At 42.4% G+C, this 22,075-nt stretch overlaps 1 protein-coding gene across 6 annotated transcripts in view; it reads right to left on the bottom strand.

Annotated features, from left to right (window-relative positions):
- LOC132869724 (ubiquitin carboxyl-terminal hydrolase 15-like) overlaps positions 1–22,075 on the bottom strand; it is a 43,062-nt gene that overhangs the window by 16,541 nt on the left and 4,446 nt on the right. For 4 of the 6 annotated variants that reach the window (XM_060903080.1, XM_060903079.1, XM_060903081.1 and 1 more), the window contains exons 5-9: positions 21,808–21,953; positions 14,969–15,030; positions 5,349–5,493; positions 3,299–3,472; positions 1,066–1,224 (exon numbers count right to left, since the gene is read on the bottom strand). In XM_060903080.1, the coding sequence (XP_060759063.1) occupies positions 1,066–1,224; positions 3,299–3,472; positions 5,349–5,493; positions 14,969–15,030; positions 21,808–21,953 (686 nt within the window). Of the gene's footprint in view, positions 1–1,065; positions 1,225–3,298; positions 3,473–5,348; positions 5,494–14,432; positions 14,523–14,968; positions 15,031–15,458; positions 15,893–21,807; positions 21,954–22,075 lie in introns of those variants that run through there. The other 2 variants (XM_060903084.1, XM_060903083.1) reach the window with 2 other exon arrangements.

Consider the following 22,075-nt stretch of genomic DNA (forward strand, 5'->3'; position numbering starts at 1 on the left):
TCACTACAAGGCGCTTAACACGATGGTATAAAAACCATAACAGCTACCATTTGACACATTAAATAAAAATATCAAGGTGCGGTCTTGTAAAAAGGGCGATGAAAGAAAAACTCTTATATTTTCATAATTTAAAAACACCATGTACAACATGTATAATCTGAATTACTTATACTTGTAAGAATCAAGTAATTCTAATTTGAGAAAGAACCCTTTAAAATATATATATATATAAAAGCCTGACAATGTTTACAAATTTAATGGATTATTTGAGCACATTTTGATGTGAATTAGTCACGCTCTATAAAAGCTTCAGGGCATAGGATTTTTTTCTCATATATATTTATTTTAAAAAAAAAAAAAAAACACACACACGAGCTGAGTCAGGAACAAATTATTCTCCAATATGATATTAAGCTGCTGTGAGACACCTCAACAATAAGGAAAAAATAATTCACAGTCAGCACTGGATCAGGAGCGTCCGTTCAAAACATATGTACGCGTACATCATGTGCCAGATACATCGGATGTCATCTTGCCATCAAACGTAATCGTGCCCAGCCACACATGAAAAACCATGGCAGCTGATCAGGAGAGAATATGAGTGTGTGTGTGATATTTTAACCAAAGTGAACAAGAGCCTGTGAGTGAAAAAAGTCTGAAATATAGGAAACGTATTTCAGGACTGATGGAATTTTTTGCCGCATTGTTGATGCATTTATCTGTTCTCTGTATCTGATGAAGTTTTATTAAAGGTGTTTTTTCCCCTTTTATAACTGATTACATCTTCAGTAACTGCAAAAAAAAAAAAAAAAACCCCACCACCACCTATTTGTACTTTAAACTGGTACTGTAGGCATGTTGTGTAAATCAAATGGTGCTAACCCCCAAAAAATCCATTTTAATTCCAGCTTGGAATGCGGCAAAACACCGAGGGGGATGAATACTTTTGCAAGATACTGTACGTCATTAGTTTTGAAAGCTAGTGCAGTTATATGCAGTGAAAACCTCAAGTCATAATTCTGAGAAGAATTTATTGCACAGAAACACACAGGCTGTGTGAGGTACCTTGTCTGGTCTTCCATCTGCATCTTTAAGCTGGATGTAGGGCTTCTTCCTGATACGGTTCAAGTCCTCGTGCAAGCCATCGAGAAGAAAGGCCAGCAGTTCGTGCGAGTCCTGTTGCTGATAGCCTGAGAACTGAGGGGCAAAGCGCCCTACTTGGGTCTAAACACACAGACCGAACACGATTTGCTTTAGGAAGTGCTAAAGCTTGCAAATGGTTATTTTACATGACACAAAATCCAACCCTTTTTTTTCCCCCTCCCTATTACTGCCAACTTTTATCTGTAAACTACAACCCCGATTCCAAAAAAGTTGGGACAAAGTACAAATTGTAAATAAAAACGGAATGCAATAATTTACAAATCTCAAAAACTGATATTGTATTCACAATAGAACATAGACAACATATCAAATGTCGAAAGTGAGACATTTTGAAATTTCATGCCAAATACTGGCTCATTTGAAATTTCATGACAGCAACACATCTCAAAAAAGTTGGGTCAGGGGCAATAAGAGGCTGGAAAAGTTAAAGGTACAAAAAAGGAACAGCTGGAGGACCAAATTGCAACTCATTAGGTCAATTGGCAATAGGTCATTAACATGACTGGGTATAAAAAGAGCATCTTGGAGTGGCAGCAGCTCTCAGAAGTAAAGATGGGAAGAGGATCACCAATCCCCCTAATTCTGCGCCGACAAATAGTGGAGCAATATCAGAAAGGAGTTCGACAGTGTAAAATTGCAAAGAGTTTGAACATATCATCATCTACAGTGCATAATATCATCAAAAGATTCAGAGAATCTGGAAGAATCTCTGTGTGTAAGGGTCAAGGCCGGAAAACCATACTGGGTGCCCGTGATCTTCGGGCCCTTAGACGGCACTGCATCACATACAGGCATGCTTCTGTATTGGAAATCACAAAATGGGCTCAGGAATATTTCCAGAGAACATTATCTGTGAACACAATTCACCGTGCCATCCGCCGTTGCCAGCTAAAACTCTATAGTTCAAAGAAGAAGCCGTATCTAAACATGATCCAGAAGCGCAGACGTCTTCTCTGGGCCAAGGCTCATTTAAAATGGACTGTGGCAAAGTGGAAAACTGTTCTGTGGTCAGACGAATCAAAATGTGAAGTTCTTTATGGAAATCAGGGACGCCGTGTCATTCGGACTAAAGAGGAGAAGGACGACCCAAGTTGTTATCAGCGCTCAGTTCAGAAGCCTGCATCTCTGATGGTATGGGGTTGCATTAGTGCGTGTGGCATGGGCAGCTTACACATCTGGAAAGACACCATCAATGCTGAAAGGTATATCCAGGTTCTAAAGCAACATATGCTCCCATCCAGACGACGTCTCTTTCAGGGAAGACCTTGCATTTTCCAGCATGACAATGCCAAACCACATACTGCATCAATTACAGCATCATGGCTGCGTAGAAGAAGGGTCCGGGTACTGAACTGGCCAGCCTGCAGTCCAGATCTTTCACCCATAGAAAACATTTGGCGCATCACAAAACGGAAGATACGACAAAAAAGACCTAAGACAGTTGAGCAACTAGAATCCTACATTAGACAAGAATGGGTTAACATTCCTATCCCTAAACTTGAGCAACTTGTCTCCTCAGTCCCCAGACGTTTACAGACTGTTGTAAAGAGAAAAGGGGATGTCTCACAGTGGGAAACATGGCCTTGTCCCAACTTTTTTGAGATGTGTTGTCATGAAATTTAAAAATCACCTAATTTTTCTCTTTAAATGATCCATTTTCTCAGTTTAAACATTTGATATGTCATCTATGTTCTATTCTGAATAAAATATGGAATTTTGAAACTTCCACGTCATTGCATTCTGTTTTTATTTACAATTTGTACTTTGTCCCAACTTTTTTGGAATCGGGGTTGTAATTTTGTTTAGTATAACATTCTGACAAGGTCTCATACATGCAAGATTCGGATGTACATACATTCTCATAAATGTAAGATTAGGATGTCATGGGAGTGATAATAAGCATATTAAATTTTAGTCTCTTCATACAATTGTAACCATATATTTAAATAACTTGCGAGGGAACTTGGTGACAAAACAGTGTCGCATGCTCTACTGTATCTTTTGCACAAAAAAGCCCTAATACTAAGGTACCACAGTAAATTTCTATGCAGTTACCACAATATATAAAGAGAACAAATGATAATCTAAAAACATTATCCTTTCTTTGTTCAGTTCTCAAATATTTGCCATTTACCTTGAAAGGCCTAGGAGTGACGTAGCTGTATTTGCCAGACCAGAGCTGTTTGGTGAGCTCAGCGTAAGCCTTTGCGATCTCTCCTTTCATTCCTAAAGGGTTGTCCTCGTTCAACTCATCCTGATATTTGTCCTTCAAGAAGTACTCCGTGAGTGGAGGAATATTACTCAAACACTGCAGGACACAAACACAAGGTAGAGTGAGAAAGGTCCAGAATGGAAGCGTGAAGTAAAAACTCAGTCGCAAAACGTCAGAAGGTACAAAGTACACACACTTCCAGCTTGCTCAAATACACTGTCTGTTACAAGTGTCATCATAGCACTCAGCACTACAAAGCATTAGTGTTCATCCTGCAGGTTCCTGCAGCGGCACTTTTTGCTGAAACCATAAATTCCTACTTGCTGATGAAACATTACAGCATCTCTAGGTCCTTCAGTATTCTTTAAAACCTGCAGTCCATCTTCTAATACTCAACTGATGTTTCTGATTAGACTTTACATTCACTGGCTTCTTTAGAAGACACACAAAATGACTCGATTAAATTTATAAATATCACAATTAATAAATAATTGCACATTAATAATGTAATCATTATCTATACTAAGTAACTTTAAAAACGCACAATGGAATTCAACACGATATCACTTTAGATCCATGCATATATTTGAAATTTATGATATTGTATGTAATGCACACACATCTTGAAACATCGATAAAGGACATTTATTGTCAAACTCAAGAATTAATTCACAATAAAAAAATTCAAAGTGACAGTTGGTCCATGTTCGGACCGTCATGCTGGAGATTCTGGGTCTGTGTCGTCCAGGGGTCTCAGCAGCAGTGACTGAGGGTGTCAGGAATCTGTCACGGAGGTGAGCTAGCCTGATGTGCTGATCCTGAACTGGCGTCGTGACTCGAGGCTGACCAGGGCGTGGACGATCCCTGGTGCTCCCTGTCTGTCTGTAACGCTGACTCAAACGGGAAATGGTCAAATGATGAACACCGAAGTGCCGGGCGACCTCTGTCTGTGTACTTCCGGCACACAACATCCCGATGGCCTGTTCACGTTGATTTTGGCTTAGGCGTGGCATCTTCAATAATGACAATTTTCCCATCATTCCCCCCGGGTATTTATAGGCAAGATTGTGTGTGTACAGTGTATGCAAAATTTGTTTGAAAATTAAAGCCTGTCCATGTCATTGACTACCCGAGTCATATTGTACATTATTGAGTACAACTCCCTTAAATTCTGATTTGAGCACAGATTTGGAACTTATTCGGGCGGAACGAAGTTATTTTTCCATTGTGATATATTTCTTTTCTTCTTGAGATAAACTCAGCACGAATTCAGCAAGTTTTATCAATGTGCGTTTTTAAAGTTACTTACTGTAATTCTCAGATCTTGATCTAGCAGATTATCAGAGTGTTTCCATAAACAATATTCTTCTAGAGTTTAGATATCGGACATCTAGATTTTAGCTCGAGGAAAATTCAGTGCATGTGTACTATTAAATATGCTCCATTTCATCTTTCTACATCTGTGCATGTGCACAGACAGACGTGAGACAACTAAACCTCCAGACTGCTACTAATTGATTTGATTTCCCCAATTAACAAATTCATTTCATATAAACTGATCAATAGATTGCTTAATTATAAAATTATTTTGTACATGTAAACACACTCACGAATTCCAGTGCACCTCCTTACAGTGGTAAGGAAAAGTGTAATACACATGTTGTCACTAGGGTGGTACCGTCAAGAGTGCATATTTTACACCTTTAGTGTGCATCTTTCAAACGGAAATGTGAATGTAATGTAACTTCAGCTACATAACTGGACCTTACTGACCACTGATGCAGATGTACTTTTAAATATTACTCTAAAAGCTAATTATAGATCCATCACATGCATCTTCCCTGGTAAAAGAACCATATTAAAAGCTAAGCATGCACTCTTGATGGGATCAAAACAGTGACAATGAAAAATAAAGTCTGGTACTGAGAAGGCAGTACATGAGATGAGGTAAGGAGCTGAATCCATGTCCTACCTGTGTAGCCGAGTTCATGAAGCAGGTATTTCCCAGGTTGGAGAGGCCACACAGGCCTGCTTTCTCACTGTGCCTGCTCTGGTCCGAGTACTCGTAGCTGGTATAGGGAGGGTAGGATGAAAGGCTGTAGCTAGAGTTTTTCACACTGCAGTGAAAGAAGAAGTGCCGAGACAGACAGAGAGACAGATGGGGGAAATACAAGAAAAAAATATATATATTTAATTAGAGGAAGCAAGAATCCGAGTGCACGTTCCAAAAAGAAGCTGCATCACATCATAAATAAACCGCTGACTTGAGTTTCCTGTACCCGTAAACAAAACCAAATCCTATTACTTCGAACGCTTATCCTGCTAAATGCCTAAACGTCCTACAGTCCAAACTGCACTCCAGCACAAGCAAACGTAAGCTCAAAACATCAAATCTGGCATGCTCAGTGTCTACGATCAGCGCTCCAAGTCTCTCGCACGTCCTCCCCGACAAGGCCCCAGTGAAAGCACATGGCTTTGCAGCAGACCTCTGGGTGCAGTGCACGCCTCGGTCCCATTGATCTTGCTGTGTGGTGTCGCCGCTCAGCACTCTCTCGAGCCTCTCCGGCCTCAGGCACCACCAGCAGCACAGGAGCATCTCCCCTCGGCCGCCATGCCCCCACAAACATGCAGAGAGACAGAGAGAGACAGACAGAGAAAGAGAGAGAGAGAGAGGGGGGAGAGGAAGGAGAGAGTAGCTCCCAGCTACTGCTGAAGCAGGGGAGCACTGCAGGCCAGGAGTGTCATCTGAGCTTGTCCTGTTCCTCCCGCTCCAAACAGGAGAGATGGAGAAAGAGAGGGGAAGGGGGAGGAAGAGAGATGGTGGGGGGGGGAGAGAGAGAGAGAGAGATATTTATAGAACAGCAGCAGCAGAAAGCTAGTAAGGCAGCTTCAGTCGCCGGCAGGATGATCAGCTTTTTTTTTGGGGGGGGGGGGAGGAGAGAAAGAGAGAGAGAGAGAGAGAGAGAGAGAGAGAGAGAGAGAGAGAGAGCACTAGTCGAGGTTGCGGTATGCTAAGCAATCCAGGTGCTAAGCACTCCGGATGAGACTTGTACGGCACTCTTGTTGTGTGACTAAGCATTTCTGTAGAGCACTACAATTCAATATATGGAAAAGAGAAGCCTGTAATTGAGCACACTAGCCTAAACACTGTATTGGAAAGTGCACAGAAAACACGGTGTGAAGGTCATAAAGACTGCAGTGTATGCAGAGTTTAAAAAGCACACAAATACATACAAAGATGGAGAGAGTCAGTCAATTTTGGGGGGGGGGGGGGGGACAGAGCATCCATAAAGAACAAAAATGCAGAAGGGGGGGAAGAAAAAAAAACTAGGGGCAAGACGACAAAAAGAACCGTTACATACGTTTCCGCATCACCACTAAATGCATGGTTAATTATCTACAAGATGCTACTTTAGCACAAATGGTGCCATCTAAAACTAACATCATCTGCAATTCAACACATAAATCATTTCTATTGTACAATTACAGGCCGTAATATTCCGCCTACACAGTCACTGCTACAAGGACATGAAGGAGAATCCAAATCAATTAACACTTGCCATTTCCCTCCATACACACTCCACGCATGCTTCGGGCAAAAGGGTTGTGCAAACACGAATATAAACAGGAGGCTGTGCTGAATATTTAACATGCATTTCAAACGGATTTGCTACACAAGATGTTGCATACTGAGGCAGTGCTGAGAAGGATACACAGCAGAGGAGACACATGCCGTGTCTTAATTCAATCCTCGTTCACCGTATAGTGCACTATTTGGGACGCAGCCATTTTCAGGTTGTCCGAATTCTCAATGGACAAATCACGTTCCCTGGTTGGTGCACCGAATTTACGGTGTGCAACTGATGCACACTTGGGTCGCACGAAAGTACCAAAATGCATAGCAATTTCTTTCAGGTTGAAATTTACTGGTCAGGACAGATACCGGATCGGCCGACTTCAGGTGAGTAGAGGAGCGATTTCAGACACTAAGGCTGTCAATGTTCTGAATCAGAGTTATTACAGTATTATGCTTTTTTTTTGGGTCAGGTGGGAAGGCAGAGGGTGAAGAACAAAACCTATTCAAAGTTAACAAGATCAAATTGCAATGTTTTACTGCATTTTCACAGAAATGAAAAGCAATATACCCCTCTCCAACTGTATGGCTCCCCCCCCAATATTCTTTTAATCATTTAGATATTTGGTGGATACTTTCATCCAAAGCGATTTCACAATTGAGCCAAGTATTTAAAGTTTAAGGGCCTTGATTAAGGGTACAACAGCTGAAGCTAGACAACACTCAACTTTCAGTCTACCAGCAATCCCTCCGTTTTGAGAATACAGCATTATTACTTTGTAAGCTTTATTGTTTTTATATTCATACACGGGTGGCACGGTGGTGCAGTGGTTAGCGCTGTCGCCTCACAGCAAGAAGGTCCGGGTTCGAGCCCCGTGGCCGGCGAGGGCCTTTCTGTGCGGAGTTTGCATGTTCTCCCCGTGTCCGCGTGGGTTTCCTCCGGGTGCTCCGGTTTCCCCCACAGTCCAAAGACATGCAGGTTAGGTTAACTGGTGACTCTAAATTGACCGTAGGTGTGAATGTGAGTGTGAATGGTTGTCTGTGTCTATGTGTCAGCCCTGTGATGACCTGGTGACTTGTCCAGGGTGTACCCCGCCTTTCGCCCGTAGTCAGCTGGGATAGGCTCCAGCTTGCCTGCGACCCTGTAGAAGGATAAAGCGGCTACAGATAATGAGATGAGATATTCATACACTAATATGGTCATGTAAACAATCTGTAATCGGCCCATAAGATCAGAAATAAATTATTCACATTATTCATTCTCGACCTTGTTTAGCATCCGTATTGCATATATTTCACTATTATTATTGCCAATGAGCTGTGTATAAATGCAATATTGGTATAATTTCTGGAAAAATGAGCCCTCTAATTAAATGAGAAACGCATAGAGTGAAAACAGCCTAAAGCTTTGAGCTGATTTACTGATATGTAACGCACAATACATTTACTACTGCACTACTTTCTGCTCCGTAACATGTGTCTTGGTGTTGTCACTAGATCTGGGGCACACGATCCAAGCCTGACACAGGCAGATATTTAGACATCTATTATATCCAAGCAAATTCGCTTAGAGAAAGAAAGAGAGAAAGACAGTAAGTGTGGTATCCAATTATAGATGACAGCAAAAGCACCCCTGTTTGATAAAAACATGGGATTTAAGAAAAGCCATTTACGGAAGTGCTCTGTAGCGATTTACACTTGCAAAAACTTTGAACTGCGTCCCAGAATAACTTCAATCTAAAACTAGAATATAAACCAGCCAATATGAGACTAAATGTAGAAGCCTAGTGTGTTTTTTTTTTATTATTATTTAGCGATTTAGTACTTGCTAGGGGCTAGAGAATGCATGACTTAATTCACAAGTCGAATATGAATTCTTTTTATATTTAAAGCAAACACTGATTTAGCACATCTGTAGTTTTCGCTTTTTTTTTTTTTATTAGTTCAGCTAAATGTAACAGCAAAAAACATATCATCTCATTATCTGTAGCCGCTTTATCCTGTTCTACAGGGTCGCAGGCAAGCTGGAGCCTATCCCAGCTGACTATGGGTGAAAGGCGGGGTACACCCTGGACAAGTCGCCAGGTCATCGCAGGGCTGACACATAGACACAGACAACCATTCACACTCACACCTACGGTCAATTTAGAGTCACCAGTTAACCTAACCTGCATGTCTTTGGACTGTGGGGGAAATCGGAGCACCTGGAGGAAACCCACGCGGACAACACGCAAACTCCACACAGAAAGGCCCTCGCCAGCGACGGGGCTCGAACCTGGACCTTCTTGCTGTGAGGCGACAGCGCTAACCACTACACCACCGTGCCGCCAGCAAAGAACATGTCAGTTAAAAGCCGTATGCAGACTACAAATTACATTTCCAACTTCAACGCTTCTTTAAGTATCATATTACACCATTTCAAACCATTAGGTGAAACAGGACTTACTTTATTTATTTTACTCTCATGGCATATGGGCAATCGGATATGAAGCATGCGAGACAAAGAAAGACCACGTTGCTTATGATAAGGAGCATATTTCAGTGTGGCACAGTGCCAGTATAAATTAGAGTTTATCCATCCATTCATTCATCCATCCATATTTACTAACTGCTTTATCCAATCACGGTCACTAAGATTGTCAGTATTGTTCAGGTGGTAGGCGGGTTTGGATGGATGGATAGATAGTCCTGTACACCCCTCTACACTTTAAATAAAGTGATATGAAAGTGAGTAAGTTCTATGAAAACAAAAAGGGGGAGGGACTTCGCAGTGTACTCTTATACAATATGCAGTTGAGTATAGAAGTGATTTCAAACAGTTTCAGACCAATAATGCAGATTTAGCTCCTTTCTTCGCCGTCTGCCTCACTACTGGGTTTTTTGTTTTGTTTTGTTTCTTCCCCCACTACCCTGACCAGCTGACAACTCCCCACAGCACCAAGTGGTGGCTCAGTGGTTAAAAATTTGGGCTACTGATCAGAAGGTCATGAGTTCAAATCTCAGCGCCACCAAACTGACACTGGTGGCTCCATGAGCAAGGAGCCAAACAATTGGTCAATTGTATCTTAATGTAAGTGTTTAGAAAAAGTGAGTCTTCAATCTTCATTTAAAAAGACAGTCACCCAAGTTCCAGTACAGGTTGGTGAAATATCAATGAATGCCAGTCTATAACTGGTAGTACACCAAGTACAATGCAGTACCATTATCTTCACATCACATCACATTATCTCTAGCCGCTTTATCCTTCTACAGGGTCGCAGGCAAGCTGGAGCCTATCCCAGCTGACTACGGGCGAAAGGCGGGGTACACCCTGGACAAGTCGCCAGGTCATCACAGGGCTGACACATAGACACAGACAACCATTCACACTCACATTCACACCTACGGTCAATTTAGAGTCACCAGTTAACCTAACCTGCATGTCTTTGGACTGTGGGGGAAACCGGAGCACCCGGAGGAAACCCACGCGGACACGGGAAGAACATGCAAACTCCGCACAGAAAGGCCCTCGCCGGCCCCGGGGCTCGAACCCAGGACCTTCTTGCTGTGAGGCGACAGCGCTAACCACTACACCACCGTGCCGCCCCTACCATTATCTTAACATACAAATTTATTTTTGGCGCACCAAGGTAATGTGTGCTCCTCTGGGTGCTTACCACATACTTCATTAAAAAAAAAATCTGAACACTTCATCTTGCACTGCATTATTTACACCGAAACCCAATTTTCTGCACCAGCCCTCCTAACCACACACAATTTCCTCAATGCACAAGCTGTTAATGCAGCATAGCACAACACGAGACTATCACTGTAATGAACATTTGTGAATTTAAAACAGTCAACTAACAGGAACTGCAAGAAACAGAAGATTTTTTACAAAGTAGTCATAAAAAAAACCCACAGCAACTCAAGAGTGGTAAGATGTAAGGTGGCCGTCTCAAACGCATGCAAAAACGGTGAAATGGTGAAACCAACTGTTTTTAGATGTGGATATGGATGTTCTCTCGTCCTGAGGTTTTTGTATCAGCATGCAGCAGAGTAAAAGAGTGACACAACACACACAAACTAGTGAACACTACAAGCTAAATCTAAACCTGTGCTCTCTTAAGCGCAGCTCAGAGGGACAGTGTGTGTGCTGATCATATAAAATCCTCATTTCACCAATGTGCTGATTCTCACACATTTTTATGTCAGCACTTCATTCGGTCATCTAAGGTTAAATGAGTAAAGGCCTCACGATATACATCCCATAAAATTAAATCATCTCTCAACTACACAAAATGAGTTTTCACAAGGCTGTCCAAAAGGGTTATACAGGTTCTATTCCCCAAAGCACAACAATGTAAATTAATCCTCAGAGATACAAAAGTGGTCCTTAAGCTCCAATTATGCACCTTAAAATATTCTGAAGGTACTCTACAGCCTCCAAATCAAAATACATAAAATTAAAAAGTTAGTACTTGAGACGAGCATTTACAGTTCCATCATCTTTTCTCAGAAAAAGAAACAACGTGGGTCCAGCGCATCTTTTAAATTAGACTAATCTTAAAATAAATAAATAAATAAATAAAATAAAACGCCGCCCCCACACACCTCACGCAATAAGCAGCATAACAATAAGATTCTCTGTACACTTGTCACTATTGGAGCCAAGATTTCACCAACAGCGGCAAGCGATATGGTAATAGAGCAACATGGAGACGTTACGGGGGAAAAGGTTTGAAAGGAAGTAGCAGAGATAGCTGCTGTCTTTGGAGAGTGTATGAAACTAGTACAGTTAGCTTGCTTCACTAATCTGCCAACAAAGCTAGTATGAAGCCTTACATGTAGGAGCTATACATACCGACTACTGTTACTCCTCAGAACTAAAACACCACTGGACAGCACGCGCCGACACAGCCACGCAAGACAAACTACAAGTTTGCTGTTTCTTGCTAGTGCGAACAAAGAACAGCAAAGATTTCCTAAAGATTTGCAGTAAAGATTACCTAAATCTCATCTCATTATCTCTAGCTGCTTTATCCTGTTCTACAGGGTCGCAGGCGAGCTGGAGCCTATCCCAGCTGACTACGGGCGAAAGGCGGGGTACACCCTGGACAAGTCGCCAGGTCATCACAGGGCTGACACACAGACACAGACAACCATTCACACTCACATTCACAGCTACGGTCAATTTAGAGTCACCAGTTAACCTAACCTGCATGTCTTTGGACTGTGGGGGAAACCGGAGCACCCGGAGGAAACCCACGCGGACACGGGGAGAACATGCAAACTCCGCACAGAAAGGCCCTCGCCGGCCACAGGGCTCGAACCCGGACCTTCTTGCTGCGAGGCGACAGCGCTAACCACTACACCACCGTGCCGCCCAGATTACCTAAATATTTAGCCTTTTTTTTAATGTTACTGGCAGTCGCGTTTTTCCTTACTTGCATCCCTGAGCTGCAACCTGATTGGTCTGTTAATTTAAAAAAAAAAAAAAAAAAACACTCAACACCAACCAGTACTTTTATTACAATGTATGAACAGTCAATGACAGCACTTTTTAAAATAAGTGTTCCCCCTATCTTGTAGCTCAACACAGGTGGGGTTTACATTAGACCGTATCAGCGGATCATCAGATTAACGTTTTTAAAAACGATTAGCGTGCACACAGCAACGCCAATACACGATCCGCGTGCACACAGCAACGCCAATACACGGATACGCTAATCACATGACTAATTAGACGGCACGTACGTTGAAATGTAATGTGTAAATTTCTCCTCAGCGGCTCGGCTCCGCAGGCATCCTGCGCTCCAAATCACTCCGCCCTGAACAGCGAGTGCCCTCTGGAGGGTGCGCACTCCCCGGCCCTGCAGCTCACAGAGCGCGCGAGTGAAGCGCACGAGCAGTGATTCGGGACTGAGCCGCTGTGTGTGAGATCCCAGTGCATATCGGGCATGTGCAAGTCACTTACCACTTGCAAGTGGAAGGATGGCAAGCCTAAAGACAATCATAACTACACAATGGGCAGTATTTGCATCAGTATTTGCAGTATTTTCATACTTTTATACTCTTTAATGAAAGGTGATACAAGGCGGAAGTCCGTGCCGTTTTTCAGCAGTCGCGTCACATGACCAACGCCAGCGAATCAGGAAGGTGGATGTCACAGTGACGTTGTCCAATGACGACGTCAGCTAAAGCTCAGCACAGCGTATCCTCGTATCTCAATGTTTACACAGCACCAGATCAGATACGAACTGGGTTGAATACGTGGGCCCTGGTGGATTCCCGTTTCCCGGCGTTTTAATGTGAACGGACAGTGCATCCGCGAAGAAAACGAGACAGATACGGTCTAATGTAAACTTGGCCATAGACTTGTAAAATAGGAGTCTGTGCTTGAAAGGGGGAGGAACTAGTCTGAAAGCAGCCTTATACTACCTTATATTATGTTACATATTTATACCCTGGGCGGCACGGTGGTGTAGTGGTTAGCGCTGTCGCCTCACAGCAAGAAGGTCCAGGTTCGAGCCCCGGGGCCGGCGAGGGCCTTTCTGTGTGGAGTTTGCATGTTCTCCCCGTGTCCACGTGGGTTTCCTCCGGGTGCTCCGGTTTCCCCCACAGTCCAAAGACATGCAGGTTAGGTTAACTGGTGACTCTAAATTGACCGTAGGTGTGAATGTGAGTGTGAATGGTTGTCTGTGTCTATGTGTCAGCCCTGTGATGACCTGGCGACTTGTCCAGGGTGTACCCCGCCTTTCGCCCGTAGTCAGCTGGGATAGGCTCCAGCTTGCCTGCGACCCTGTAGAAGGATAAAGCGGCTAGAGATAATGAGATGAGAATGAGATGAGATTTATACCCTGACAAATGTCAACAAATACCTTACTTTTATCCTTTATGGAGACTACCTACCCATTTGTGAATTCCCCTCTCCAATTAAAAAGAGCAATCAACCCATCTTATGATCTGGTTACCCACCAGTGTTCCCAACCAGAGAACACAGATCCCCATTTTCTCATGGATTTGTCTCCAGAAGAAAGCCAGACTGATCTTGAGAACCCTTAAATCCAGCGTCACTATGAGTATCCCTAGTGTGCAACAGTAAGGCAGTGAGAATAACCTCCACTTAACTTCCAATGCATTAAGCAGTGATACACTGCAGAGAAAACCAGTACACACACAGTCACTCCAAACTGGCCAAAAGAACACGCAGAAGCTCCGTCCCAATACTCCAAACTGTTCCCACCCTCCTTTCCCCTGTGCACTCAGCCAGCAAAATGGTTAAGGCTGAAGACAACACTTGCGATAAAGACTGGATTGGAATTTTGCCATCTGTCGCTGCTGAACGGCGGAGGACGAGGGAAAGGAGGCTATTTGGCGTACTTGGCTGGCTCTGAAGTGCACAAACACACAAACCCATGCTGCCTTTGGGTATGTTGTCAACTATTTGACCCGCCCTCCCATAAACCCCTCCCACTGAACCACGCCCAATTTGGCGCTTACTTCCTGCTGCTGAAGCTGCTGTTATGATTGTTTGTGAGAGATGAAGGGGAGATCTTTGGTAAAGCAGAGAGATTGGAAGCACCAGATGACCTTCAAAAGATAAAGAATATCATGAGTTAGAAGAAATTAAAGCAAAGCCATTACAGCCTTAAAATCTGAAGAAAACGTTGACTTTTTTTTTTTTGGAAATAATGAAATGGGTTATGGAAGCAACTCAAGCAAAGTATAAACAGGAGTGTAGCAGTTAAGCACAACATGACAAACAGTAAGAAAGAGATGAAAGAATGAGGCGCAGGGTAACTAAAGTAGCTCGAAGTGATCACAGGACTCTAAGAGGGTTTTCAAGCTTCTTCTAATTATAAAACATGACTAGGAATTAGTACTGGGAGTTCATGGTATAGTAGTATGATTGGGACTTCACCGCCACTAAACAAACACCCACACACAACACGAATGCGAGACAAACACATTAAGACACTTCTACTGTTGACCTGTGATGGTAAAAAGCAGTGGAGAATAATATGCAAATCATTTACTTCGGCATAGAGGAACCTCGAGGCCAAGTTCCATCCTCGTTCTTCTGCTCGATAACAAGAACCTGCAAAGAAAGGTCAATTCAGTCACACAGAGTCAGCTGAAGTATGGTTTTGAAATTAGCTTCAATATCTGCTGCTTGCATTTCCCATTAATTCAGGGGAAATCTCAAATATCAGGCATAACCCTGTAACATACCAGCGTGGTAAATGTTCTAATAAAGTCCATCAAATAATTTAAAAACTGTTCCAAAATTATCTTGTGGCCAGAAATGGAACTGAATCAAATAAAGAACTAATTTCTGTTATATTACACCAGGGGGCAAAACCAGCTATTGACAAAATGTGCTGATATCATGTAATTCCTCATTAGCATGCTAATACATTTTACATATAATATCTGATAGAGCCATTTAAATATACAATCTCAATGAAGTCTTTCAATTCCTGGGTGTAACACTACAAAAATCTCAAATACTTATGCAAGACACTGATATAACCACCGCCAAGCTACACATCAATGAAATTCAAAATAGAGCCCTGCACTCCCGCGGGAGTCCCGCAGGACCCGACGCAAAGCAGTGCGGCGCGGGACAAATTTTGAAAGCTCATTGCGGGCGCAGGTGGGAGGGGGAGTGCACAATGCGGGCGCGGACGGGAGAGGTGATAACCTGCAGTCCCGCTAACTAAAAACGTGTTTAAAATAAAATTTATAAATTATTAATTTATGTCTATCGTATATAATTTGTGCTGGATATTTTATTTGGCATTAATAAAAACATTTTAAGATGCCTAAATTTGCGGATGTGGTCTAATCTCACGTACGTTTCCGATTCCTTTCCGCTCTTCCGTGTTTGAGATCTCCGATCATGGCAGAAGAGCAGAGCTCCTCTAGTGAAGTTCACAGTGCTTCAGAAGTAAGTGCTGCTTTAAAAAGAGGTACAATTACCGTTAAAAAGTCAAGAGTATTAGTCCTAAGTATTAAAAAGTATTTTAAAAAAAAGTATTAACTAGTATTAAAAAGGACTGTGTATCGCACAGATTGTTCAATTTAAAGCGAGAAATAGTGTATAATCTGAGGAGCTGGTTGTGGTTGCGCAGCACTTCATATGAGAGGAGAATGAAATCGCGGTTGGAATCATAACGCCACAGACTCGGAAGTGGGAGCGCGAGTGCGCAAAGCGAGAGCTGTCAATCAAAGCGAGAGCTGTCAATCATGAGCGCATGCAGCGCTCAACTTGGAATGTGTCAGCAGAATGTCAGAGTCTAAACAATAAACTTACAATAAATGAAGGATCGGTCAGTGGAGAGCTCAGCTAAGCTCAGCATGTTTAATTCCCCAAGCCAATGACAAGAACTTTCATGAGAAATAACGCGAACGTCTGCATCATGCGGGATTTGCGGGCGGGAGCGGGACAAAATATGGCAGGCGCGGGCGGGAGCGGGACTGAAAATCATAATTCTTTGCGGGAGTGGGACTGCTTCAAAAATCACTTCAACCTAGGATAATACTAAAGCTGTACACCAAATTTCATCAAAATCCGTTCACTACTTTTTGAGAAGAGACCAAAAAATAAATAAAAAATCCTGCATTCACAAATACCTGGATTTGCATCAAAATCTAGGCGATTGTTCCTTGGTCCATGGCTCACCTTTCATCAAAAATCAGTTCACTACTTTGAGTTACGTTGGGACAAGTCAAACAAACGGAGCTGAAAGCATAACCTCCAACAAAGTTGGCAGAGATGACTATAATTGGAGGCAAACTATAACTGCAGCGAGTTCATGTGTTTTGTAGGTGATTTATGGTGATTTGTTCAACCTGTGTGTATTCAGAATGCAACTTTCAGATAAATGAACACATTTATGAGATGTTACTGGTCACTCAACTGATTTTTTTTTTTAAATCAACAATTTTATAAAAATCACACTTTTCACCAACCCAAGGATGCTTTCCAGAGTAACAACAAACAAACAAAAAACAAAACAACAAAACAAAAACAATCCAATCCATTTGAATATGTAAAATGTGACCGATTACCTACAACCCCGATTCCAAAAAAGTTGGGACAAAGTAAAAATTGTAAATAAAAACAATGCAATAATTTACAAATCTCAAAAACTGATATTGTATTCACAATAGAACATAGACAACATATCAAATGTCGAAAGTGAGACATTTTGAAATTTCATGCCAAATACTGGCTCATTTGAAATTTCATGACAGCAATACATCTCAAAAAAGTTGGGTCAGGGGCAATAAGAGGCTGGAAAAGTTAAAGGTACAAAAAAGGAACAGCTGGAGGACCAAACTGCAACTCATTAGGTCAATTGGCAATAGGTCATTAACATGACTGGGTATAAAAAGAGCATCTTGGAGGGGCAGCGGCTCTCAGAAGTAAAGATGGGAAGAGGATCACCAATCCCCCTAATTCTGCACCGACAAATAGTGGAGCAATATCAGAAAGGAGCTCGACAGTGTAAAATTGCAAAGAGTTTGAACATATCATCATCTACAGTGCATAATATCATCAAAAGATTCAGAGAATCTGGAAGAATCTCTGTGCGTAAGGGTCAAGGCCGGAAAACCATACTGGGTGGCCATGATCTTCGGGCCCTTAGACGGCACTGCATCACATACAGGCATGCTTCTGTATTGGAAATCACAAAATGGGTTCAGGAATATTTCCAGAGAACATTATCTGTGAACACAATTCACTGTGCCATCCGCCGTTGCCAGCTACAACTCTATAGTTCAAAGAAGAAGCCGTATCTAAACATGATCCAGAAGCGCAGACGTCTTCTCTGGGCCAAGGTACATTTAAAATGGACTGTGGCAAAGTGGAAAACTGTTCTGTGGTCAGACGAATCAAAATTTGAAGTTCTTTATGGAAATCAGGGACGCCGTGTCATTCGGACTAAAGAGGAAAAGGACGACCCAAGTTGTTATCAGCGCTCAGTTCAGAAGCCTGCATCTCTGATGGTATGGGGTTGCATTAGTGCGTGTGGCATGGGCAGCTTACACATCTGGAAAGACACCATCAATGCTGAAAGGTATATCCAGGTTCTAGAGCAACATATGCTCCCATCCAGACGACGTCTCTTTCAGGGAAGACCTTGCATTTTCCAACATGACAATGCCAAACCACATACTGCATCAATTACAGCATCATGGCTGCGTAGAAGAAGGGTCCGGGTACTGAACTGGCCAGCCTGCAGTCCAGATCTTTCACCCATAGAAAACATTTGGCGCATCATAAAACGGAAGATACGACAAAAAAGACCTAAGACAGTTGAGCAACTAGAATCCTACATTAGACAAGAATGGGTTAACATTCCTATCCCTAAACTTGAGCAACTTGTCTCCTCAGTCCCCAGACGTTTACAGACTGTTGTAAAGAGAAAAGGGGATGTCTCACAGTGGTAAACATGGCCTTGTCCCAACTTTTTTGAGATGTGTTGTCATGAAATTTAAAAATCACCTAATTTTTCTCTTTAAATGATACATTTTCTCAGTTTAAACATTTGATATGTCATCTATGTTCTATTCTGAATAAAATATGGAATTTTGAAACTTCCACATCATTGCATTCCGTTTTTATTTACAATTTGTACTTTGTCCCAACTTTTTTGGAATCGGGGTTGTAAAATGAGTTTGACACACTTGCCTGAAATACTGAGCCACAGAATCTAGACATCTTTTTGAAGTGCACTAACTGGCTACGCAGAGGTGCAAACCATAGCTGAACAGTTGGGACACACTCCCTACTGCTTACCGTCATCGTCCTTTACATAACCAGCTGTCATTTTACCAGTCAGTCCAGAAACAACTGAAAACACTTTTGAACACGTTATAAAAGGTCCACAAAAGTGAGTCTGAAACACCACCAAAGTACTAACTTGCTTATGCAAAGGGTTAGTTTTAGTTTGGATGGCATCCTATCAAAATACATGCAAGAAAAAAAACAAAGACTGTGCATGTTGTTACAGGAAAATAATCAAGAACAGGGTGGTATGATGTGAAGCTGAGGGGCATTACCATCACAAAGTTGATTACTTTCCTGTAACAGTACATCCCAAAGTGTTATACATCCATTAATAACATACTAATTGGCCAATGATTAAGAATTATTAATTTATTAATGAATTAAATAATTTAATCATTTATATTTACACAAGGTCTAAACAGTCAGAAACTGAAAAACAAAAATCCCCCCATCTTGGACAAAAAGCTACAGATTTCCATCTAACTGTTCCAAAGCACTGACACTGGAGACTCCTTCCATAAATGTTAAACATCTTCATAAAGAAAGCATCATAATTAGCGATTTTTCTTTGCTCGTAAAAAATGTACTTGTCTAATCTGTCTATTATCTTAGGGTGTTTTCACACTTGGTCCCTTTCAGCCATCTAACCAAACTCAGATCGATGACTCAGCATTTTTTGCACATATGTGAACACTCCAACCGTACCCAGACCCCTTTAAAGCGAACCGAACTGAGACCACCTCAGGAGGTGGTCTCAGTACGGTTCGCTAAAAATCAACGGTACGGTTCGCCTAATCTGCGCATTGTGAACAAAAAGTGCACCGGGTTCACTTCGCCTTTTTCACTGTAGTTTAACCTTCTTCGTTTGCCGTAGTTGGTCACGTGACTGTAGCAGGGAAACTCAACTTCCTTTTGGAACTTACCACAGCCGCTTTACAGTTCTCTGAACTTACTGACTGATGATGAGTCGGCCACAATAATATAACTATATTATATATATATATATAGGCGGCACGGTGGTGTAGTGGTTAGCGCTGTCGCCTCACAGCAAGAAGGTCCTGGGTTCGAGCCCCGGGGCCGGCGAGGGCCTTTCTGTGTGGAGTTTGCATGTTCTCCCCGTGTCCGCGTGGGTTTCCTCCGGGTGCTCCGGTTTCCCCCACAGTCCAAAGACATGCAGGTTAGGTTAACTGGTGACTCTAAATTGACCGTAGGTGTGAATTTGAGTGTGAATGGTTGTCTGTGTCTATGTGTCAGCCCTGTGATGACCTGGCGACTTGTCCAGGGTGTACCCCACCTTTCACCCGTAGTCAGCTGGGATAGGCTCCAGCTTGCCTGCGACCCTGTAGAAGGATAAAGCGGCTAGAGATAATGAGATGATATTTTATATATATATATATATATATATATATATATATATATATATATAAGTTTATTTTCCTTAATCCGCACTATTTTGATCAAAGAATACAGCAGGGCAAGCATGGCAGCAGACATTTTGATTCAAAAGAAAATTACCCAGAATTCCGTGCACTGGGGGTCTGAGGGCTCTAGAGGACCTGGTGTGAACAGAAAGAGGACTAAGGCCCGATCAAAGCTTAACTGGACCAGAAAAAGAACCCAGTCCTCTTTGTAATAAATTCACAGTGAGAACACAAAAAGAACTGAGTTATTTTTCTGGTGGTCCACTTTTTGGTCCACTTAGGGCATATTCACACCTACGTTGTTTGGTCCGGACCAAACGAACCAAATTTTCCTTGGTCCGGACCTTTTGGGTTGGTCTGAATACAAACCACCGAACTCTGGTCCGGACCAAACAAGCGGACCGGGACCGAGCTGCAAGGTCGGACTCGGTCCGGACCAAAGGAACCCTGGTGCGGATCTTTTGGAGGTGTGAAAACAGACCGGAGCTAATCTGACAGTTTTGCTTTTTTGTACATCGGGAGCTTCCGTCGTTTGTCGAGCATTATGGGAAACAGAGTCTTGACACTCCACCGCAAAGTGCAAACACTGTTTCGGTTGTCAAGGGTCGTTCAGTCACCAGTGGTAGGCGAGTACAAAAAATGAGTAGGGGGCAAACGTGGGCCGAGGAAGAAACGCGTACCCTTGTGGATATACGGGCAGATATCCACATATCTGAGCTTTTGGAGAGAGAACACAAAAATGCCGATGTGTTTGCTGTATTCAGTGAGAAAATGAAGGAGAAGGGGTTCACGCGCTCCCCAGAACAATGTCGGCTAAAAGTGAAGAAACTCCGTCAGACCTACATTAAAATCAGGGACATTCTTTCAAAAAGTGGCGGTATTAGCGACGCAAAAAAGAAATTCATCTATTGCGTGAAGAGCCAGAATGGTCACAACATGATGTGCGCTCATCAGCGCTATCCTCCGTAGCCGCCTTGCCCTTTGTAGTCGTCGATAAATTACTTGTACAACAGCATAGTAATCGCACGATTGTGAAAACAGTAAAAACTGGAAAAAACATATAGCTTTGATGACATTAAAAAGAATAACAGCACGGAAAGCCTCCGTGACTACTTTTGAACTTAACGCTTTGTTCGTGTCGTCTCTGACCAATAGCTGAACGACCTCAGGGCGCGTGGCTTTGTTGACAGATTTTGGTCCGCTTACTAAAATGTACAGTGTGAAAGCGAACCGCACCAAAATGAAAAAATAAAAAAAACATTCGGTTCGGACCAAAGCAAGTGAACTATCGAACTATCCTGGTCTGAATACACCCTTAAAGAGGACTGAGCCTGGTTCCTTTAAAGGGGACCAGGTGTGAAAACACCCTTAGATTATGTGGAACATCTACCAAAACAGTCCCTACTAATTAGCTGTTAGAGAAACAATAATGCATCTGAAATATTCCCAGCTGAAAGCATTCCAGTGCCAAACTTATTTAGTCACTTTAAGACGCAGCCATTGATAAGCAAAGCACAATCAAAATCTGTGTCACAAACAATGCAAAGTTTATTTTAGCACAGTACGGTTTCAGTGAAGGAAAACTAAATCACACTGTACTTTAGAGAAAAAGTTGCAGTGCTGCTTGCTTTTGCATTGTCCATTATTGTCCTACCTGGCCCTGGTAGAGTCCAGCGTCCTGAATGGTGCTGTCCGGTTTGTTCAAAGGCTCAAAGGTGTTGCTCATGTATTTGTTCCACAATCTGGTCTCCTTTTCATCAGGAATGCTGAACAGTTTGCGCATCTCCTTTTCGATAGTGTCTGCAAGGGACAAGTCTCATATTAATCATCACTCAATTCAGGCGTGCTGTATAAACGTGTCTAGTCCAGGTGGTTGAAAGGTTAAAACAAATTTTATACACTGGAATTTGTTCATCAGGCTG

Source organism: Neoarius graeffei, chromosome 21, assembly GCF_027579695.1.
Source record: "Neoarius graeffei isolate fNeoGra1 chromosome 21, fNeoGra1.pri, whole genome shotgun sequence".
NCBI lineage: Eukaryota > Metazoa > Chordata > Actinopteri > Siluriformes > Ariidae > Neoarius > Neoarius graeffei.